Genomic DNA, 18,040 nt, shown 5'->3' with positions numbered 1-18,040 from the left:
CATGAACTGATGCTGAATGAAAAAAGCAGAACCAGGAATACACTGAACACAGTAAAAGATTGTATGATGATAAACTATGAAAGACTTGGTTCTTCTCAGTGGTTCAGTGATCCAAGGCAATCCTAATAAACTTTGGATAGAAAGCACCATCTGCATCCAGAAAGAGAACTATGGAAATTGAAAATAAATGAACACATGCTATGTTTACTTTTTGTTCTGTTTTTTTTTTTTTCTTTTCTCATGGTTTTCCCCTTTTGTTCTGGGTTTTTTTTTTTTTTTTTTTTATATATTCTGTCCCAACATGATTCACAAAGAAATGTGTATTTAAAAAGTTAATGTGTATAACTAGAAAAAAAAAAGTTAATAAAAATTATTTTAAAGAATTGCACATGTTTAATGTATATTGGATTATTTACTGTCTATAGGAGGGGATGAAGGACAGGAAGGGAAAAATTTGGCACACAAAGTTTTGTAAAGGTGAGTGTTGAAACTATCTTTGCATGTATTTGGAAAAATAAAAAAACTATTAAAAATAAAATACAAAAAAAGAGTAGAGGCTTGCAGCTTTGTACCATTTTACTGCTGGCTACTATAGGAAGCTTGAGCTAGGGTGAGTCAGGGGGGCAGAGAAGTAGCCTGGGATGAACTTACGGATGAGGCTTGACTTGGATGTAATTCTTTGGGATGAAGCCTTCAGCACCATGCAGCTCTGCTTTGTACCAATTCTGGTCATCTTCCATGTTCAGAATCTGTATAGAAGAGACCAGAATAAATTTAATCCCAAGGTGAGCACATCACCAACCTGAGAGATAGGTACATTCCCATTTTACAGATGAGGAAACTGAAATAGATAAACGTTATTGATTTGTCCAAGGTGACCCGTCTAGTAAATATCTGAGGCTGGATTTGAAGACAGGTTTTCCTGATTGCAGGTCCATGATTCCATTCACTGTACCCTCTACCAGTCTCAAAATAGGAATGATTTGAAAAAGTTAAAAGAAGGGAAGAATACATTCTAGCAGAGATGTAATTAGGTGCTGGAGCATCTCAGAAAAATCAACTGGGATGAGAGTGGGTCCTCTACTAGCCTAATTGTACCTTCAGTAGGTTTCAGCTTGGGGCTCCTTAAGAACTTTAGCTTGGGCCTAGAATATGTGGAGGGGTGAGGCTGTGCTCACTTCCTCTGGCCTTCTTCTGCATCTCATGAACCTCTATGGACCTGATGTTGCTTAGCATCTCTGGGAAGAAATTTATGCTTCTAGATGCTGGCCTGAACTAATTGGCCCTGCTAATTATAGTTTTTCAATTCCAGATTTTCAAGGAATTCATAATCAAGGGGAGGAAATAGAACAATCTATCAGACAATAAGTATTTATTAAGTTCCTACTCTATATCAAGTACTGTGCCAGTTTCTAGGGATATTGATATGTAGAACAGTCCCTATCTTCAAGAAGTTTGAATTCTGTAGGGGGAAATATGAAGACAGGTAGATGGGAATTTAAAGCCAGATCACCTATGTCACTGATAACTTCATTAACCACCATGGAATTTATAGAGATCTTAAGACCAGAATGAGTTTCTCTTTCTTAGACTCAATGAAATGACTTTTAAAGGTCACTCTTCCTATTAATCCCTTTTTCATTTCATTGATTCAGTTGTCTAATTCAAACTTCATAAAGGGATGAGGGAGTTTACATGTTAACCATCATTTATACCTGAGGTATACCTGAGGTTGGAGGGGGAAGCCTCCCTCCCTTATATAGTTACACTCCAAAACGTTAGTAAATCTGGGCTCTCATTGATGTGGGAATTCCCTCCAATAATACAGATTCCAATTAACCATTCATTAAGCAGCTGTTAAATACCAGCTATATGCCCAATACCTGGGGATAGAAATATAAAGAATGAAACAATCTCTGTCTTAATGATTCTAAATTTATCTCAGCTTACTCATCCTCTGTATCTCTCTGTCATATCCTTCCATAAGGTTAGCACAGAAGGTCAACCCATCGTACTAGCAGTTTCCTTTGGTTCTCTTCACATCCCAGGGACTGTCTAGTAGCTGTTTCTCTCACTCCAATATGTTTTTTTTTTTCTTTTTTGTCCTGTGTCATTGACAACTTCCTTTGCACCATTTCCTCCACATAATTTCTTGTTTGTAAGTGTGGGCATCAGGCCCACTCTATACCTCTCCATTGTTCTTTAGGTGGTTCTTAATGATTTTCAAACTTCAATTCTCATACAATTTTTTAATAATCTATATTCACATCAAAGGCATACTTGATGAAGAGAATAGACTATCAGTTAAAAAGAAAACAAAACAAAATAAAAACAACAAAAAACTAAGTGACTTTCCAAAGAGTTCCAGGGACAAGACAGAAGAGTAGAGAAGAGAAAAAATGTGCTTATTCCAAAGGATGTCAAGACTAAAAAAAAAAAAAAAAAAGGATCAATTGGGGTAGGAGAGAGATGGGTAACAGATTGGTGAGTCTGATAAGACAGAAATGTCAGTGAAAAAGGAAATAGGCTGAACAAAATCTAGAACCTTTAGGGAGGAAAAAAAGAAAAAGGATGATTGAGAATAATTGAATAGTATATTAATACCAAGAGTAAAGGGTATAGTCAACAGAGGTTATAAGGTAAATTTTGACGTCAGAATATTTGGTTTCCTCTCTCCTTCCTGTCCTTTATCAAGTCACTTCTTTTCTATGAAAGGAAATAAGCATTTATTAAGTACTTGCTATGTTCTGAGCACTGAGCTAAGCACTGGGGAAACAAATATAGGCAAAAATAAAGTTGCCAGTAAAGAGCTTACTTTCTGTTAGGGAACATAACACACAGAAGGGACTTAAAAGAGAAAGGGAGGAAAGTAACTGGCTTTGAGGCACAGAAAGTCTTAAAGTCTGGGAAGTTATAACAAGACCAGGAAGAGAATGAAATCAGGCTGACTAGTCCTTCACCAAAATGGAGGCTCTAGAAGGAATTCACCAGTGAAATAAGGAGAGTAAATCTCATGGAAGAATATTCCATTGCCATCTAGGGGAGGGGGTGGGGTGGGAGGGAAAAATCGGAACAGAAGTGAGTGCAAGGGATAATGTTGTAAAAAAAAATTACCTTGGCATGGATTCTGTCAATAAAAAGTTACTATAATAAAAATTAAAAAAAAAAAAAAAAAAGAATATTCCAGGGTGAACAAGTCACAAGGATGATAGATTGTAGTAGTTGGAAAGGAGGCCCTTAGTACTAAAGGAAGTTCTAGAATAAGCCTCTGGGTTTCAATGTCCTCATTTATAAAAATAAGGAGGTCAATCTATCAAGCATTCTCAGTCTGAATTATAAGAACTTTTAGAAAAATTTTGATAATTGTATTTCAATACAATTGGTTTTCTTTGTCCAATTCATAATCATTATATTATTTAAAAACATTCTGAGGAATCTTCTGTAGGTTTCACCACATTGTCATTGGCATCTATGACACAGAAAAAGTTAGGAACTCTTGAAAATTATCTTTAAGGTCATTTGTGTCCTTAAATCAATGATTCTAGAGTGCTGTAATTTAAGGATTTCAATTCTTGGTCTGTCATGGACTGTACATGACATGTACTTGTGTTATTCAAGGCATGTCTTCTTTTGTCTCTCCACCACCATTTCTCCATATTGCAAAATGAGAAGATGGAACTAGATTGTTTTTAAGATCCATCCCATTTCTGGCCTCAATGATTCTTTATTATAATCTTCCTCCCACTCACTACTTCCAACAACTCTTTTCTGTCCTCATCCCCATAATATCCTAGAGTACCTCCCTGCCAGTGGTTAGGAACTAGGAGAGTCTCCATTCCCATTATTGCACATTTCTACTTGTAAGAACACTGAACAAACTTTTCCAAAGCCCCCTTGTTATCCATTGTCGTTGACTCCAGACAAGCCACTGAATCTTCTCAGAAGTCAGTTTGTTCATTTATAAACTATAAAATGAGGGAGTTGGATTAGAAAATCTTTCTAACTCTAAATCTCTGTTCTAGTTAAATTAGGCTCTATAGTAGGGTTACTACATTGCTATTTAATTGTAATCTAACTATTCACCTTTATATAACTTTACTTTATAGTTTACCACACATTTTTCACAATACCACAATACCACAATACAATACAATGCGAGATAGGTAGAACAAGCATTATTATCCCTTATCTTAGATGAGGATACTGAGTCTCAGAGAAGTTACATTGTGGAGTTACATTATAACTAATAAAATATTTTCATATTCCAAGTCCAGGGCTAATAATAATAACTGATATACAGTTTTTTATATACATGGAATCATTTTACCCAAACAACAACCCTGAGAAATTGAGATGTTATTTCCATTTTACAGATGAAGAAACTGAGATCCAGAGAATGAAGTGACTTATTCAACTTCACACAACTAGTAAATGTTGGAGGTAGGATTTGAATCCAGACTTCTCCTGACTCCAAAGTCTTGGGCTCTTTTCATCCCCAACACTTTTCCTCTCAGGAATAAACATCACATAAAAGAAGCTATGATTTATTTAGTGTGAAACTACTCAACACATCTATCATTATATCCCCATCTATAATTTAGAAATGAAGGTTTAGAGCATTGCCTGAAGCTCATAGACATTAAACCATTTGTCCGGAGTCACAACATTCATGTCAAGAGCAGTATTTGAGTCCAGGTATTATTAATTCTATATCTAGCATGCATAGGTAAACCCTTTAAAGGTTAAAATAGGCTTCCTTGGCCTGGCCTGGGACTCCAAGCACACTGATTATTGGAGGAAATGCATAATTGTAAATTTTGACCATGAACTTGTAGAGAGTTAACTGAGTTGCTTTGTGTTTATAAAATACTTTCTTCCATGCTGACAGGATAACTTCTCTATTTTATCCCATTCCCCACAGAATAGTTCCTCAAGAAGTAAACAACTTCCTAATTCCCAAGTCTGGACATTATAACTACTATAGACCCAGACCTGTGCTAGCTATCCAAATGGCCTGTATATTTATTTTGGCTGGATTTGTCCAAGGTGTCCTTTTTTAGAAGAAAAAGCAGTGTATTAGTAGAAAGAGCATTTGCTTAGAAAGAAGGAAACCACAGTTTCAATTCTGACTATCACAAACTTGTATGACTGAGAGCGTGCCTTTTTGCCTCTCTCCTCCATATTTCCTTATTTTGCAAAATGAAGAAATTGGACTAGGTTATTTCTAAGATCTCTTCTAGTTCTGTTCCCAGATTAATCTATATTATAATTTTCCTGCCTCAAACAAATTCCAGGAATTAGTGCTCCCAGAGAAAGTCGGGTATTTATCATTATAATTTCTAGTCGTTAGGACCAGAATTCAGGCCTCCTCAAGTATCCTTTCCCTTTTGAAAACCTAATTTCCCAATACAAAGAATAAATGTCTCAGCATTGGGGTCATGCCCCATATATTTATGTATATACCCTCTGTACCCATTGTCTACTTTGTTAAAATATAAGCTCCTTGAGGACAGAGACTATTTTGTTTTTGTCTTTATGCACACTTAAAACAGTGCCTAACACATAGTAATTTATTAATAAATGATTGTTGATCGATTGATTAACTGGATAGTCCCCAGAAAAAATCCCTGATCCATCTGGCTACTGGTTGTTTTGAACTTTGAGAGGAAATTAGATTTACATGAACCAGAGTTGCAAAAAGTCAATCAGGCTCACTCTCTTTCAGAGTCACTGACATCCAATAGCAAGATAAAAGTTAAGACCACTGGCAGTGTCTTTGCATTAAGTGGATAGCCAACATCTTCAATATCTAACCAAGCTCCACAGCCTCTGATCCCTCACTGCTCCTTCCCTTCTGCCTTAGCATCTGCCTATTGAAAAAAAAAATATATATATATATATTCACATCCATCTATTCCACTCAGTAAGTCTTCACATACTTGGAGTAAATACCTTCCTATGTTACCAAAGGGAGTCACAAGCTGGGCAGCAAGAGAATACCAAAGTAGGATGAGCAGCCCTGAAAAGGACTCTGCAGCCCTCATACCAGAGCTATGAGTCCCCCCCCTTAATAGCCCATACGTGCCGACTGACTATACCTTTATGTGATGATATAGCCATAGAATGTAAACTTGAGGATAGAATGTAAGGGCAATGTGTGAGCCCAGCCCTGTGCTAGGCACTTTACATTCTATTCCTATCTCCACATCTTTGCATAGACCTGAAATTTTCTCTCTCTCTCCTTCTCCCCTTTCAGATCCTAACTTTGTCAAGGTTCAGTTAAATTCCATTATAATCCTACTGTTGGATTTCTTCCAATTATTTACTATTTATTTTCTATATATTTTGTATTGATTTATCTGTGTATTATTTCTTCCCTAGTAGAATGTAACAATGATAAAGAAAAAGGCTGTTTTTAATCTTCTATTCCTAATACTCAGCATATAGCAGATGCTTATGCTTAATATAAGCTTGCTAAAGTGAAGACTTCCCTTTATAATATCTCCAAATGGTTATCCAATCTCCATTTAAGACCCACAATGGTGTAGAACTTATCTCATGAAGCAGCCTTTTCTGTTCTAATTTGTTCAGGAAATTGTCCTTACAGAGAATCAAAACCTACTTCTGCTATGTCTGTCCATTACTACTGTTCTGCCTTATGGGGCCAAGCAGAAAAGGTCTTGAAAATAATACTTGGGTCATTTAAAGATATATACTGGCAAATGCAACAAATAAACCGAGGGAGCAAGATGGCAAGGGTGGAGGAGGCAGATGGCTACACACTTTTAAGTTTGATTTTTATTAGCTACTAATTGTTTATACTTTCTTAAGCCTATAAATCACCAAAACAATAAAGACCCTAATTCGTACTGGTTGCTATTCCAAGGTACAAATGCTCACACTAAAAATTTAATGCTCTTTGGCTCCAATACTTTCCTATTATCCTACAGAATCTTCTCCTTTCCTCCAAAAAAACATCTCTGTTTCCTTGGTCTGATCATTGGCTTCCAACAGAGTCACTAATTCAAGATATATATTAAATTCTCATCCTATCTGTAAGCTGGACCATAAAACTATTCATGGTGTTAACCATAGATCAAAGTCTATTATAAATGTATCTTGATGCATGGAATCTGGCTAAGAGAGGAAGGAGGATTACCCGTACTTCTGGAAAAGCAACTAAAAACCAAGAATTGGGGCAAGAGCACCATTTTCCTCCCGCATATCATCACTGAGGACTATAAATTCTCAAATAACCTTGATGAGTTATTGTACATCACGTTCATAAGTGTAAAATTTATTTTGCTGCCTGTGTTTCCTTTTTTTCTTTCGACTTCTTTCTTCCTTCCTTTCCTTTTCTTTTTCTTTCTTTCTTTCTTTTTTTTGGTCTGGTTTTTTTTTTTTTCAGTACCACTTGTGACTGACACAACTTTGAAGAGAGGAACTTGACTTGTATTTTCACTGCTATAGGGAATTCCCTGGTGAAGAAACTTCCTTTACCAATGTAAATCAGTACCTTTTCTGAGTTTCTAAGATATATAGCAATGATGCCAAACTTGAATAGAAACAAATTCTTGTGGACAGCAAACTGAATTAGAAAACCACAAATTAGCTTTATCTATGTAATAGTGTATTATTATTTTGTTAAACATATACCAATTACATTTTAATCTGGGCCCAGTTCTTTTCCACTCTGCCAGGTTGTCTCTCATAAACATTTGTTAGATTCAATTGGATCTTTTGGGGGGGGGGTCTAGAACTCCAGCTATAATGTGATAAGCAAAGAACTGGGTCTCCACCACAGCAGGTTGAGGGCAGACCTCGCTGTTCCTTGATGATGATCTTGTCTGTACCATGATACCTGTCCATCCCCGCTTCCAAATCCCAGAACTTGGGGCTCCTTCTGTGACTATAGTCTCAGGAATGCAGTCTCTACTCCTTTTATCATTCATATCTCTTTCCCTGTCCTCCCAATCAATTTTGCTTTTCCTATGAAAGTCACTCTGCAACATACTGTCAAGTCATTCTTGAAAGCAAAAGGAATTCCTTTGTCAGCAATTCCAGTTAAATAGAATAATCACAGAATCCAACTGGTCTATGTGAGGAAACAAGATTTATTGAAATTCCTCTGAAAAGGATCTCTATCCAGCCACCAGAATATCATCATTTTCAGACAATTGAAAATTCAACTTAGATATCACAACTCATTGGATGTCAGTTTCTTACTGCCTGATCTTCTTGGGAATTTAGATTCTCTTTCTGTTCTAATTTGCTTCTTTCCTGGTCCAGATTGAGTTTTTCTTCCCATTATTTTCTCTCTCTACTGGTTCTAAGAATCTCAGACTCCTTCCCATCTTCTTGGCTATTTGAACAGCAAGACTTTTCAGATCTCTCCCTCTTACTGAATTAACCTCTTACTCTAATCATCCTCTGATTCCTGCTTGAGTATCTATGTTTTCTTTGGATCCATTGTTTGTTTGAACCTAATTCAAAGAGAAGCATCAGGTGATAGAGAACTGGCCTTGGATCAAGCAGACCTGAGTTTAAATCTCAGGAATTTCCTAGATGAATGAAATCACTAGTCCAGGAAGGAAATAAACATTTATTAATGATCTACTATATGCCAGGCATTGTGCTAAGCACTTTACAAATATTATTTCATCCTCACAACAATCCTATTATTATCCCCATAATACTAATGAGAAAACTGAGGCAAAGTTAGGTGATTTTCCCAGAGTCACAGAGTTAATAAGTATCAGAAGCCAAATTTGAACTCAGGCCATCCTAAATCTAAACCTAGTGCCCCATTCACTTCTGCACCTTGGGAAAATCATTTTGGTAGCAAAATGGAGGGTGAACTGGATTGAGAAAAGACTTCAGGCAAGGAAACCTACCAGCAGACTATTGCAATAGTTCAAGCGTGGCATAATGAGAGCCATAGTGATGGAAGTATCAAAAGAAAGAATGCTTAGATTTGAAAGATGTTGCAAAAGTAAAACAGATTGGGGGAAGTGGGGTTGGAGGGTTTGAGAAGTTTTGTCTAAAGTACCTTCACAGCATATCTTAAATCTCTTCATTCTCTCTTTTCTCATGGCCACCACCCTAGTTTAGGCCCTCCTAATTTCTTTCCCATACTATTGCAATAGCTTCCTAATTAGACTCCCAGATTCCAGCCTCTCCCTCCTTCAATTCTGCCTCCAGATAGCTACCAAGTGGATATTCTTGAAACACAAGTCTAACCATGTTGCTACCCTGATCAAAAAGTACCAGTGGCTCCCTGATGCCCCTAAAATGAAGCATAAATGCCTCTGTTTAGCTTTTTAAATCCTCCAAAGAGATATGAATTGGTTCCACCATTCCAGAAAGCAATTTGGAATCATGCTAAGAAAGTGAGTAAAAAATCAGTACCTTTTATCCCAGAGATTTCTCTGCAAGGTATTTACTCTCAAAGAGGTCAGTGTCAAAAAGAAAATTGTCATCTCCACCAAAATAATTATTAGCAGCACTTTTTGTAGTGGGAACAAAGAACTGGGAACAAAACAGGTGCCCATCAATTTGGGAATGACTAACCATATTACAGCTCATGAATGTAATGAAATACTACTATTACATTAAGAAATTATGATTATTATGAATACAGTGAAGCTGGGGAAGCTTGAATTGATTCAAAGTGAACTAAGCAAATCCAGGGAAATTATATACACAAAGTCTACAGCAAAGGGAGCAGAAAGAACAAGGACAACATAAACAATTGGAAATAAAGTGAAACAAGCACCATATTAGAAATCACTTCCCTCCCATCTTTGAAGAGTTGGGAGATTATGGATGTAGTACTGCAAGAAATCTCAGATTCTGTCGGTGGGTTAGTTAGTTTTGCTGAATTGATTCTTCCCCTCTTTTTGTCATATACTTCTCTGGCTTATTTTACAAATGAGAAACTATGTCCAGGGTCACACAGCTAGTAAATGTCTGAGGCTAGATTTGAGCTCAGGAAGATGAGCTCTGGCCTGGCATTCTGTTCACTGTACCACAAAAGATAGCAATGATTTCTTAAAACCTTCCAATATGTTTTTATAGCCATCTTTCCCATTTCTCTCTTTCAGTCTTTCTATAGCCTACTTTTTCCTCATGGAAGATATTTCCATCTCTTGCCACTGTACCTTTGCTCATTCCTTATACTTATAATGTATTCCCACCTCAACTCTGCCTCTCAGAATCCCTAGTTTTATTTAAGATTTGGCTTAAGTACAAAAGGCTTTTTAAAATCTCCTCCAGATGCTAGTTTTTCCCTGTAACCTGCAAATGTATACTGCCCCAGTTGGTTGGTTATTGTTCTTGGTTCTTAAAAAAGGCCAAAATTACATCATTATGTCAAGGACAAGATCAAGAGTGTCTGACTATGAATGAACAGATCAATATAAGGTTGGGAGGCTCTTCCACAAGTTTAAGCACAAATAGTCTGAATGCCTTTGATCCAGCAGTGTCACTACTAGGTCTATATCTCAAAGAGATAATAAAAGAGGGGGAAAGACCTATATGTGCAAAAATGTTTGTAGCAACTCTTTTTGTAGAGGCAGGGAACTAGAAACTGAAGGATACTCATCAACTGGAGAATGGCTGAATAAGTTATGGTATATGAATGTGACAGAATATTATTGTTCTATAAGAAATGATTAGAGCAATTTCTTGATTTCAAAAAAGCCTGGAAAGACTTGCATGAACTGCTGCTAAGTGAAGGGAGCAGAACCAAGAAAACATTGTACACAGTAGCAATAAGATTATGTGATGATCAGTTGTGGTGGACTTTGCTCTTCTCAATAATACAGTGATTCAAGGCAATTGAATAGACCTGGGATGGAAAATGCCATTTATATCCAGAGAAAGAACTATGGGGGGGTGAATATGGATTGAAGCATAATATTTTCTTTCTTTTTTTTATTTAATAGCCTTTTATTTACAGGTTATATGCATGGGTAACTTTACAGCATTAACAATTGCCAAACCTCTTGTTCCAATTTTTCACCTCTTACCCCCCTACCCTCTCCCCCAGATGGCAGGATGACCAGTAGATGTTTATTATATTAAAATATAAATTAGATACACAATAGGTATACATGACCAAACCGTTATTTTGAAGCATAATATTTTCACCTTTTGTTTGTTTCTTTCTCGTGGTTTTTTTCCTTTTGATCTGATTTTTCTAGCACAACATGACAAATATAGAAATACTTTTAAAAGAAGCACACATATTTAACCTATATCAGATTACTTGTTGTCTTGGGGAGGAGTAGGTAAGGGGAGTAGAAAATTTCGGAACACAAAGTCTTACAAAAATGAATGTTGAAAACTACATTTATATGTATGTGGAAAAATAAAATAGCATTGAAAATTTTAAAAATAAATATTTATCCATTAAAAAACAAATAATCTTAATGAATATTTGGAGCACAGCTACCTCTAAATTTGCTCATCTCACATTTCTTTTGAAACCTGTAACCCCAAAATATATATTATCCCCTACCTCCCAGGTCAATACAAGCCCCTAAGGGGTAGGAACTATTTTTCTTTTTGACTTTGTATTTTTAGAGCCTGGCACATAATAGTTTTCCATCAAATCTATATATCAAAGTTTGTATTATCTGATTTGAGCTTCATAACAAACTTTTTAGGTATTATTATTCCCCTTTTACAGGTAGGGAAAAAAGACTGAGATTCAGAGAATTTAAGTGATTTGTCCGTGGTCACACAGCTAAGAAGCTTAGAGAAAAGGTTCACACTCAGGTCTTTTTATCTGCACTCTAACCCTCATTAGAAACCAGGACTAGACCACAGCTGCGGAATAAACCCTTATTATTGAAATCCCTGCTCATGAGCAGCATAAAGCCAACATGTCACTGAGAGGAAAGGACTCAACTCTTTGAAGCCAGCTAGGGACTTGTTTATTCACAGATGGATTTTCCATTGTTCTGCTGACAAGAGTTAGGCAAACAGGAACTGAAAAGAACAAGGGGGTGGAGAGAAGTAGTCATTGTAAAGTATGTCAGAGTATTAATTAGTTTTTGAGCACTTGGTTAAAAATAATATAAGATTCAAGGCAATCTCAGTACTTTAGATAGAAAAGTCAAAAAATTATATTATGAGAAAATATATGTGTTTATGTGGGGATATAGCAGCAGTGTGTTTTATACTGAGTGTATTAGATCATGTGTTACATGTTGAAGAGGGGAGGATAAGGATGTTTGTACCTGTGTGATATATATACTGTTTATATGTATTTATAGGTATTAATATGCTGGATATATACCAGTCTGTGCAAGTATCTCTGTCTGATCGGTTGAAGGAACTGGGAATATTTAGCCTAGAAAAGACAAGAATAAGGGAGCTCATGATTGTTGCTATTTTTCAGCCATGTCCGAATCTTGATGACCCTGTGAACCATACTGTCTATGGGGTTTTCTCACAAAGATACTGAAGTGGTTTGCCATTTCCTTCTCCAGTGGATTAAGGCAGACAGAGGTTATGTGACTTGCCTAGTATCATACAGCTGCTGTCTAAGATCACGTTTGAACTCAGGTCTTCTTGACTCCAGGCTCAACATTCCATTCACTGAGCTATGCAGCTGCCTCTGAATTCATAGCTGCCTTCAAATATTTGAAAGGTTGTGATAAAGAGACTTGACCTGTTTGATTCCAGATGATAAAGGCAGTGTCACTGGGTGGAAATTGCAAAGAAACAAAAATTAAAGTCATCCCAAAATGGAATGAGCTGCCTTGGGTATGCTCTTCCTCTTGAGAGGTCTTCAGAAAGAGGTTCAATACCCAATTGTCAAGTTGTCAGGAAGATTCATTTGCAGTGTGGGTGGACGAAAAGGCTACTGAGACGCCTTTCAGCTCGAAAATTCTTATTCTGTATACTTATGAGAGTATGCTTCTCTATTTTTCTGAGTGTGTGTGTTCCAGCACACAGGTGTGGCCAGAAGTGCCACCCACAGAGCTATTGTTTCATGTGGTAAAGTAGGCAAGACTGGAGGGGAATTTCCACCTAACCAGATATGAGAAAGCTTTAAATTAACTTTTACTCCAATCTGTCAAGTTGGGGAAAGCCATGCAGTATAAATATCCCCAATTTCCCCTCTTGACTAACTCGCTAGTGGGTTTATATTCATGACAGATCTCAACTGGGAAAAACTGGCTTCTATTTTCCCAAAAGAGATTTTCTAGGTGTTGCACTCAGGCCTAATAGGAAAAATCATTCTACAATCAGAGAATCTCAGAGCCAAAAGGACCTTAGCGATCATCACTTCTAACCCCTACCTGAGTAGTTCAACTTTCTCTCCAGCCTGGAATATCTGACAGGAAGAATGGGCAGAAGATAAAAAAGATGGCCAGAATTGGAGGCAAAGCAGAGAACTGTAGTAGAAAGAGTATGGAATTTAGAGAGCTAGGAACTGGTTTGAGATCCTGATTCTGCTACTTACTACCTTTGTGACCTTGACTTTTCTGGACCTCAGTTTCCTCATCTGTAAAAAAGAAGGGGTTGAAATAAACAACTTCTAAGATCTTTCCTGGCTCAATTTATGATCCTATATGAGCTAAGCAAGGCAGAATTTTGAACTAAAAAAGATTTCTTCAGCCTTTCTTTCTTAGCTAAAGTTCCCTATCCCACTTGATCAAACTGCTCTTGGGAAAGATCCTTGACTCCCACTACTAGCTATTGGCTCAGTGTGATTATAAGTCGCTGGGCTTCCTCTTTCAAGGAAAATTAGCTTCCTCTCACTAAGGAATGAAAATCTCTGCTCCTTATTAAAATTAAGGCTAAAATTGAATTTCTTTTGGTCCAAAGCCAGTTACAAGGTTCATGAAAGCCAAGACAAAAGAAAGTACTATAGTGGGTTTCAAGCACTGACATCAGTCCCAGATGTGTGTAACAGTAAGAGCTAGCATTTATATAGCACTTTAAGACTTGCAAAGCACTGAACAAAAAATCTTTTTTGATCTTTACAACAACCCTGAGAGATTGTTATCACCCCCATTTTATAGATGAGGAAACTGATTTACCCAGAATCACAAAGCTAGTAAAGTATCTAAGGTATGATTTGAATTCAGATCTTACTTTTAAAAACAGCTAGAAGATGCAATAAATAGAGTCCTGAGTCTAGAGTCAGGAAAACCTAAATTCAAATCTGACATCAGACATTTACTATTTGTAAAATACTTAATATAGGGCTATGGAGCATAGTAGGCACATAATAAATACTTATTTCCTTTCTTCCTAACTTTAGATCTGGAGCTCTATCCACTGTGTCCCATGTGTCCCATGTCCCATGTAATGTAACAAAAGAAATCATCAACCTGATCATTATCCATAAAATTTAGGTACAACAACTAAATTTATTCTGGCTATGTCTATGTCATAAAAATAGGTAGCTTCCCTTTTCTGAAACTGATCTTTAGTGAATTAAGATCAGAGAGGCAATATAGAGTAGTGAATATAGTGCTGGACCTGAGGTCTAAATGATTTATGTTCCAGGTGCAAAAATGTTTGTGACAGCCCTTTTCTTAGTGGTAAGAAACTGGAAACTGAGTGGATGTCCATCAGTTGGAGAATGGCTGAATAAGTTATGGTATATAAATGTTATAGAATATTATTGTTTTATAAGAAACAATCAGCAGGATGATTTCAGAAAGACCTGGAGAGACTTACATGAACTGATGCTAAATGAAATGAGCAGAACCAGGAGATCGTTGTACACAGCAACAACAACACTATACAACAATCAATTCTGATGGACGTGGCTCTTTCCAACAATGAGATGATTGAGGCCATTTTCAATGGTCTTGTGATGAAAAGAGCCATCTACACCCAGAGAGAGGACTGTGGGAACCAAGTATAGATCATAACATAACATTCTCACTTTTTGTTGTTGTTCTTTTGCATTTTGTTTTCTTATTCATTTTATTTCCTTTTTGATATGACCTTTCTTGTGCAGCAAGATAATTGTACAAATATGTTTACATATATTGGGCTTAACATATATTTTAACATGTATAGCATATATTGGATTACTTGCCATCTAAGGGAGGGGGGAGGGGGAAGGATGAGAAAATGTGGAACACAAGGCTATACAAGTATCAATACTGAAAAAGTAACTGTATATATGTTTTGAAAATAAAAAGTTTTAATAAAAAAGAAGAAAACATTCATGAAATAAAAAAAAGATTTGTGTTCAAATTCCTATTCTGTCTCTTTACATGACCATATGTAAGTCTACGAGCCTGTAAAATGGAAATAATAACAGGGTTGTTACAAGGCTGTGAGAAGAATTTTGTTTACTAACAGATTGAATGGTGGCCCAGTATGAGAAGTAGATCAATCCTAAGAAAATTCACAATTCACCCTGCTCAGTAAATACTCAGCCTCCTAAGGAATATAGTGAATGGAAAGAAGGCATATGGTCCCAAACAAGCTTAGGAAAGCTTACTTCTCCTGTAGCCTAAGAAGGAAGCCCAAAGACTTTTTGGAGAACTTTCTAATTCTCTACTTAAATCCTGATGTCTCCCATTTGCTAAAATCTTTTCAAGTGACATCAAAAAATGTCAGTGAAATCAGCAATTGTGATAGCAATTGGGCAGAGATACAGACTTATATACAGATTAGTATACAACAGTCTAGTTTGGGCAGTTCAGTCAAGATTGATCCAGATGCTCCTGAGTCTGAGGGCAGAAACTAATCTTTCTGTCTATCTACCTCTGAAATGTAATTCTATCCTCCACTGCATTCCAAAACCTAAGGTTAGTGCTTAGGTCCTAGTTTTTAGCAATGTGCAGCAGTTAGAGCACTAAACTAAGAATCAGAAAGACTCCTCTTTCTGAGTTCAAATCAGGTCTAGTTGCCTTATTTCCTCAGCTGTAAAATAAACTGGAGAAGGAAATAGCAAACTACTGTAGTATTTTTGCCAAGAAAATCCTAAATGGAATCACAAAGAATAGGACACAACTGAAATGACTGAATAGTTTTACCAATAGCACCCAAATGAATGAAATATTAAATGTTTACTGTCTGTATTGTGATTAGCACTAAGAATACAAATAGAAAAGTTCAAGAAGCTGAAATTCTACCAGAGAAGACATATACCTCTCTTCAGTCTTAGATTTAGAGAATGCCATAAATTCCAACTCTGTCACTTACTTCTTAGGGGACATTGGGCAAGCTTTCTTGGGCTCAGTTCCCTCATCTGCAAAATGGACTAGATGGTCTCTAAGATCTCTCATGATATCACATCCTAATCCAGTAGTAGCTCCTTTCTCCAAATCAAGTTATAGATTCGTAGAATTTCAGAAGTGAGAAGAATGTCAGAAGCCATCTTGTTTAATCCTATCATGTTATTAATGAAGTTGCAAGGATCTAGGGAATGGAGGTGACCTATAGAGAGTCTCATGACCAGTTAGTAATAAAGTTGTACCAGAACCCATGTATTGTGAATAAATCAAGGCTTTTTCTACTGCACTATATGGCAAGGCAGTGTTCAAAATCCAAATATCCCTAAGTTCTCAAAGCCTCAATTCTGTCTTGGCAGCTTTAACCCAGCTTCTAAGCATCTTCCCTGTGGGGATCCAAGAACTCCTAAACCACTAGCATCACAGTCCCTTCTTCTTCCTAGTCCAACAACAATCCCACCTTACCTTCAGTGTGTCACCTTTGTTAAAGGCCAGCTCATCATTTTCAGTGGCCTGAAAGCTGTACAAGGCCACAGACTCCATCCCAGTCAATCAGGTGAACTCTCCACCTCACTTGTTCACTCAAATCTGTAATAGGGTAAAGAAGTAGATACTGCCCGTAGATCCTCTCCACAGCCCTTCTGGGCTCAAATCACTAGGGAACCCCAAGGGAGCTTGCAGGGTTTGGGTTCCTTAAACAATTCCACTTTCCAGATCCTTTGTATCCTCTCTTCAATGCCAAAGGTTCAGTCTGAAGTGACAACGACGCCGGTTTCCTGCTTACTCCCGTAGAGGAGTTTCGTGTGTGTGTGTGCACGTGTGTGTGCATGTGTTCTTTTGTAGAGGAGATGGAAACTGTCCCTCATCAGGAGAGAAACAGGAAGCCACTGATGTGTTATATGTGGGGGAAAGGAAGATATCACCTGGCTGTAAAGCAACGGTGGCTGCTGAAAGCAGTAGTCTCAGAGCCATCAGAGTAGAAATAATAGTAGCAGCAGCAACAGTAATAGTAGTAGTAGTAGTCATAATTCAGATATATAGCAGCTTATATTTTTTATCTCATTTAGTCCTCACACCCTATGAGATAAAAAAGTATATATTCCTGCTTTACAGATAGAGACACAATCCCAGAGAGTAACTGAGTAGTCCAAAATCACATAGCTAGCTAAGTAATTCAGTTTTAGAACTTGTTTTCTAAAGCCCAGATTGGCGTTCTTTCCATTACACTACACTGCCTCTGAGACAGAGGAGACTGACTTCCAGTATTAGAGAATATTTTCCCAGAGAGCTACATTTTTGAGTTTCTGAGACCACAAAAGAGAAAGTAGTCCAGGAAAGGTCCTGGTTTAGGGTGTGAGTGTCTGAGTCTGTGTGTGAATATACATATACATATATATATGGAAATTTTCCTTCTATCTTTGACCTCTTAGTCATATATGGCTATTATTGGGTCAGAGAATATATACAGCTTAGTGGGAGGGTGGGGGTTTGGATTTTTTTGTAGTCTAATTTCAAATTGTTGTCAGGGATGGTTGGAGCAATAGTACATAAGGTTGCCTGTCTTCCCATTTGCCCTTCACAATTTAATCATCTTTTGTCTTTTTCTGTTTTTGCTATTCCAATGGCCAGGAGGTAAAACCTTACAATTGTTTTAATTTATGTGATTTGGAACAATTCTTTCATAGGCTTGTTAATAGCTTACATTTTCAAAACTACCTATTCATATCCTTTAACCATTTATCTAATAGAGAATGATTCTGGCTCTTATATAGTTTGTCAATTGGCTGTTTATTGTATATAGGATCCTTATCCTAGACGTTTGC

The 18,040-nt window shown here is 36.9% G+C and overlaps 1 protein-coding gene across 1 annotated transcript in view; it reads right to left on the bottom strand.

The window, feature by feature from the left end:
* GRAP (GRB2 related adaptor protein) overlaps positions 1 to 17,089 on the bottom strand; it is a 67,440-nt gene extending 50,351 nt beyond the window's left edge. Inside the window, exons 1-2 of the mRNA XM_003761324.4 lie at positions 16,683 to 17,089; positions 652 to 749 (exon numbers count right to left, since the gene is read on the bottom strand). Coding sequence (XP_003761372.1) covers positions 652 to 749; positions 16,683 to 16,760 — 176 coding nt within the window. The 5' untranslated portion in view covers positions 16,761 to 17,089. The remainder of the gene's footprint in view (positions 1 to 651; positions 750 to 16,682) is intronic.
* Positions 17,090 to 18,040: the final 951 nt, after the last annotated feature.

This window comes from Sarcophilus harrisii, chromosome 1 (assembly GCF_902635505.1).
Source record: "Sarcophilus harrisii chromosome 1, mSarHar1.11, whole genome shotgun sequence".
Classification (NCBI taxonomy): domain Eukaryota; kingdom Metazoa; phylum Chordata; class Mammalia; order Dasyuromorphia; family Dasyuridae; genus Sarcophilus; species Sarcophilus harrisii.
Note: the sequence above shows the minus strand (reverse complement) of the source record. Positions and strands in the feature narration are given on the sequence as shown.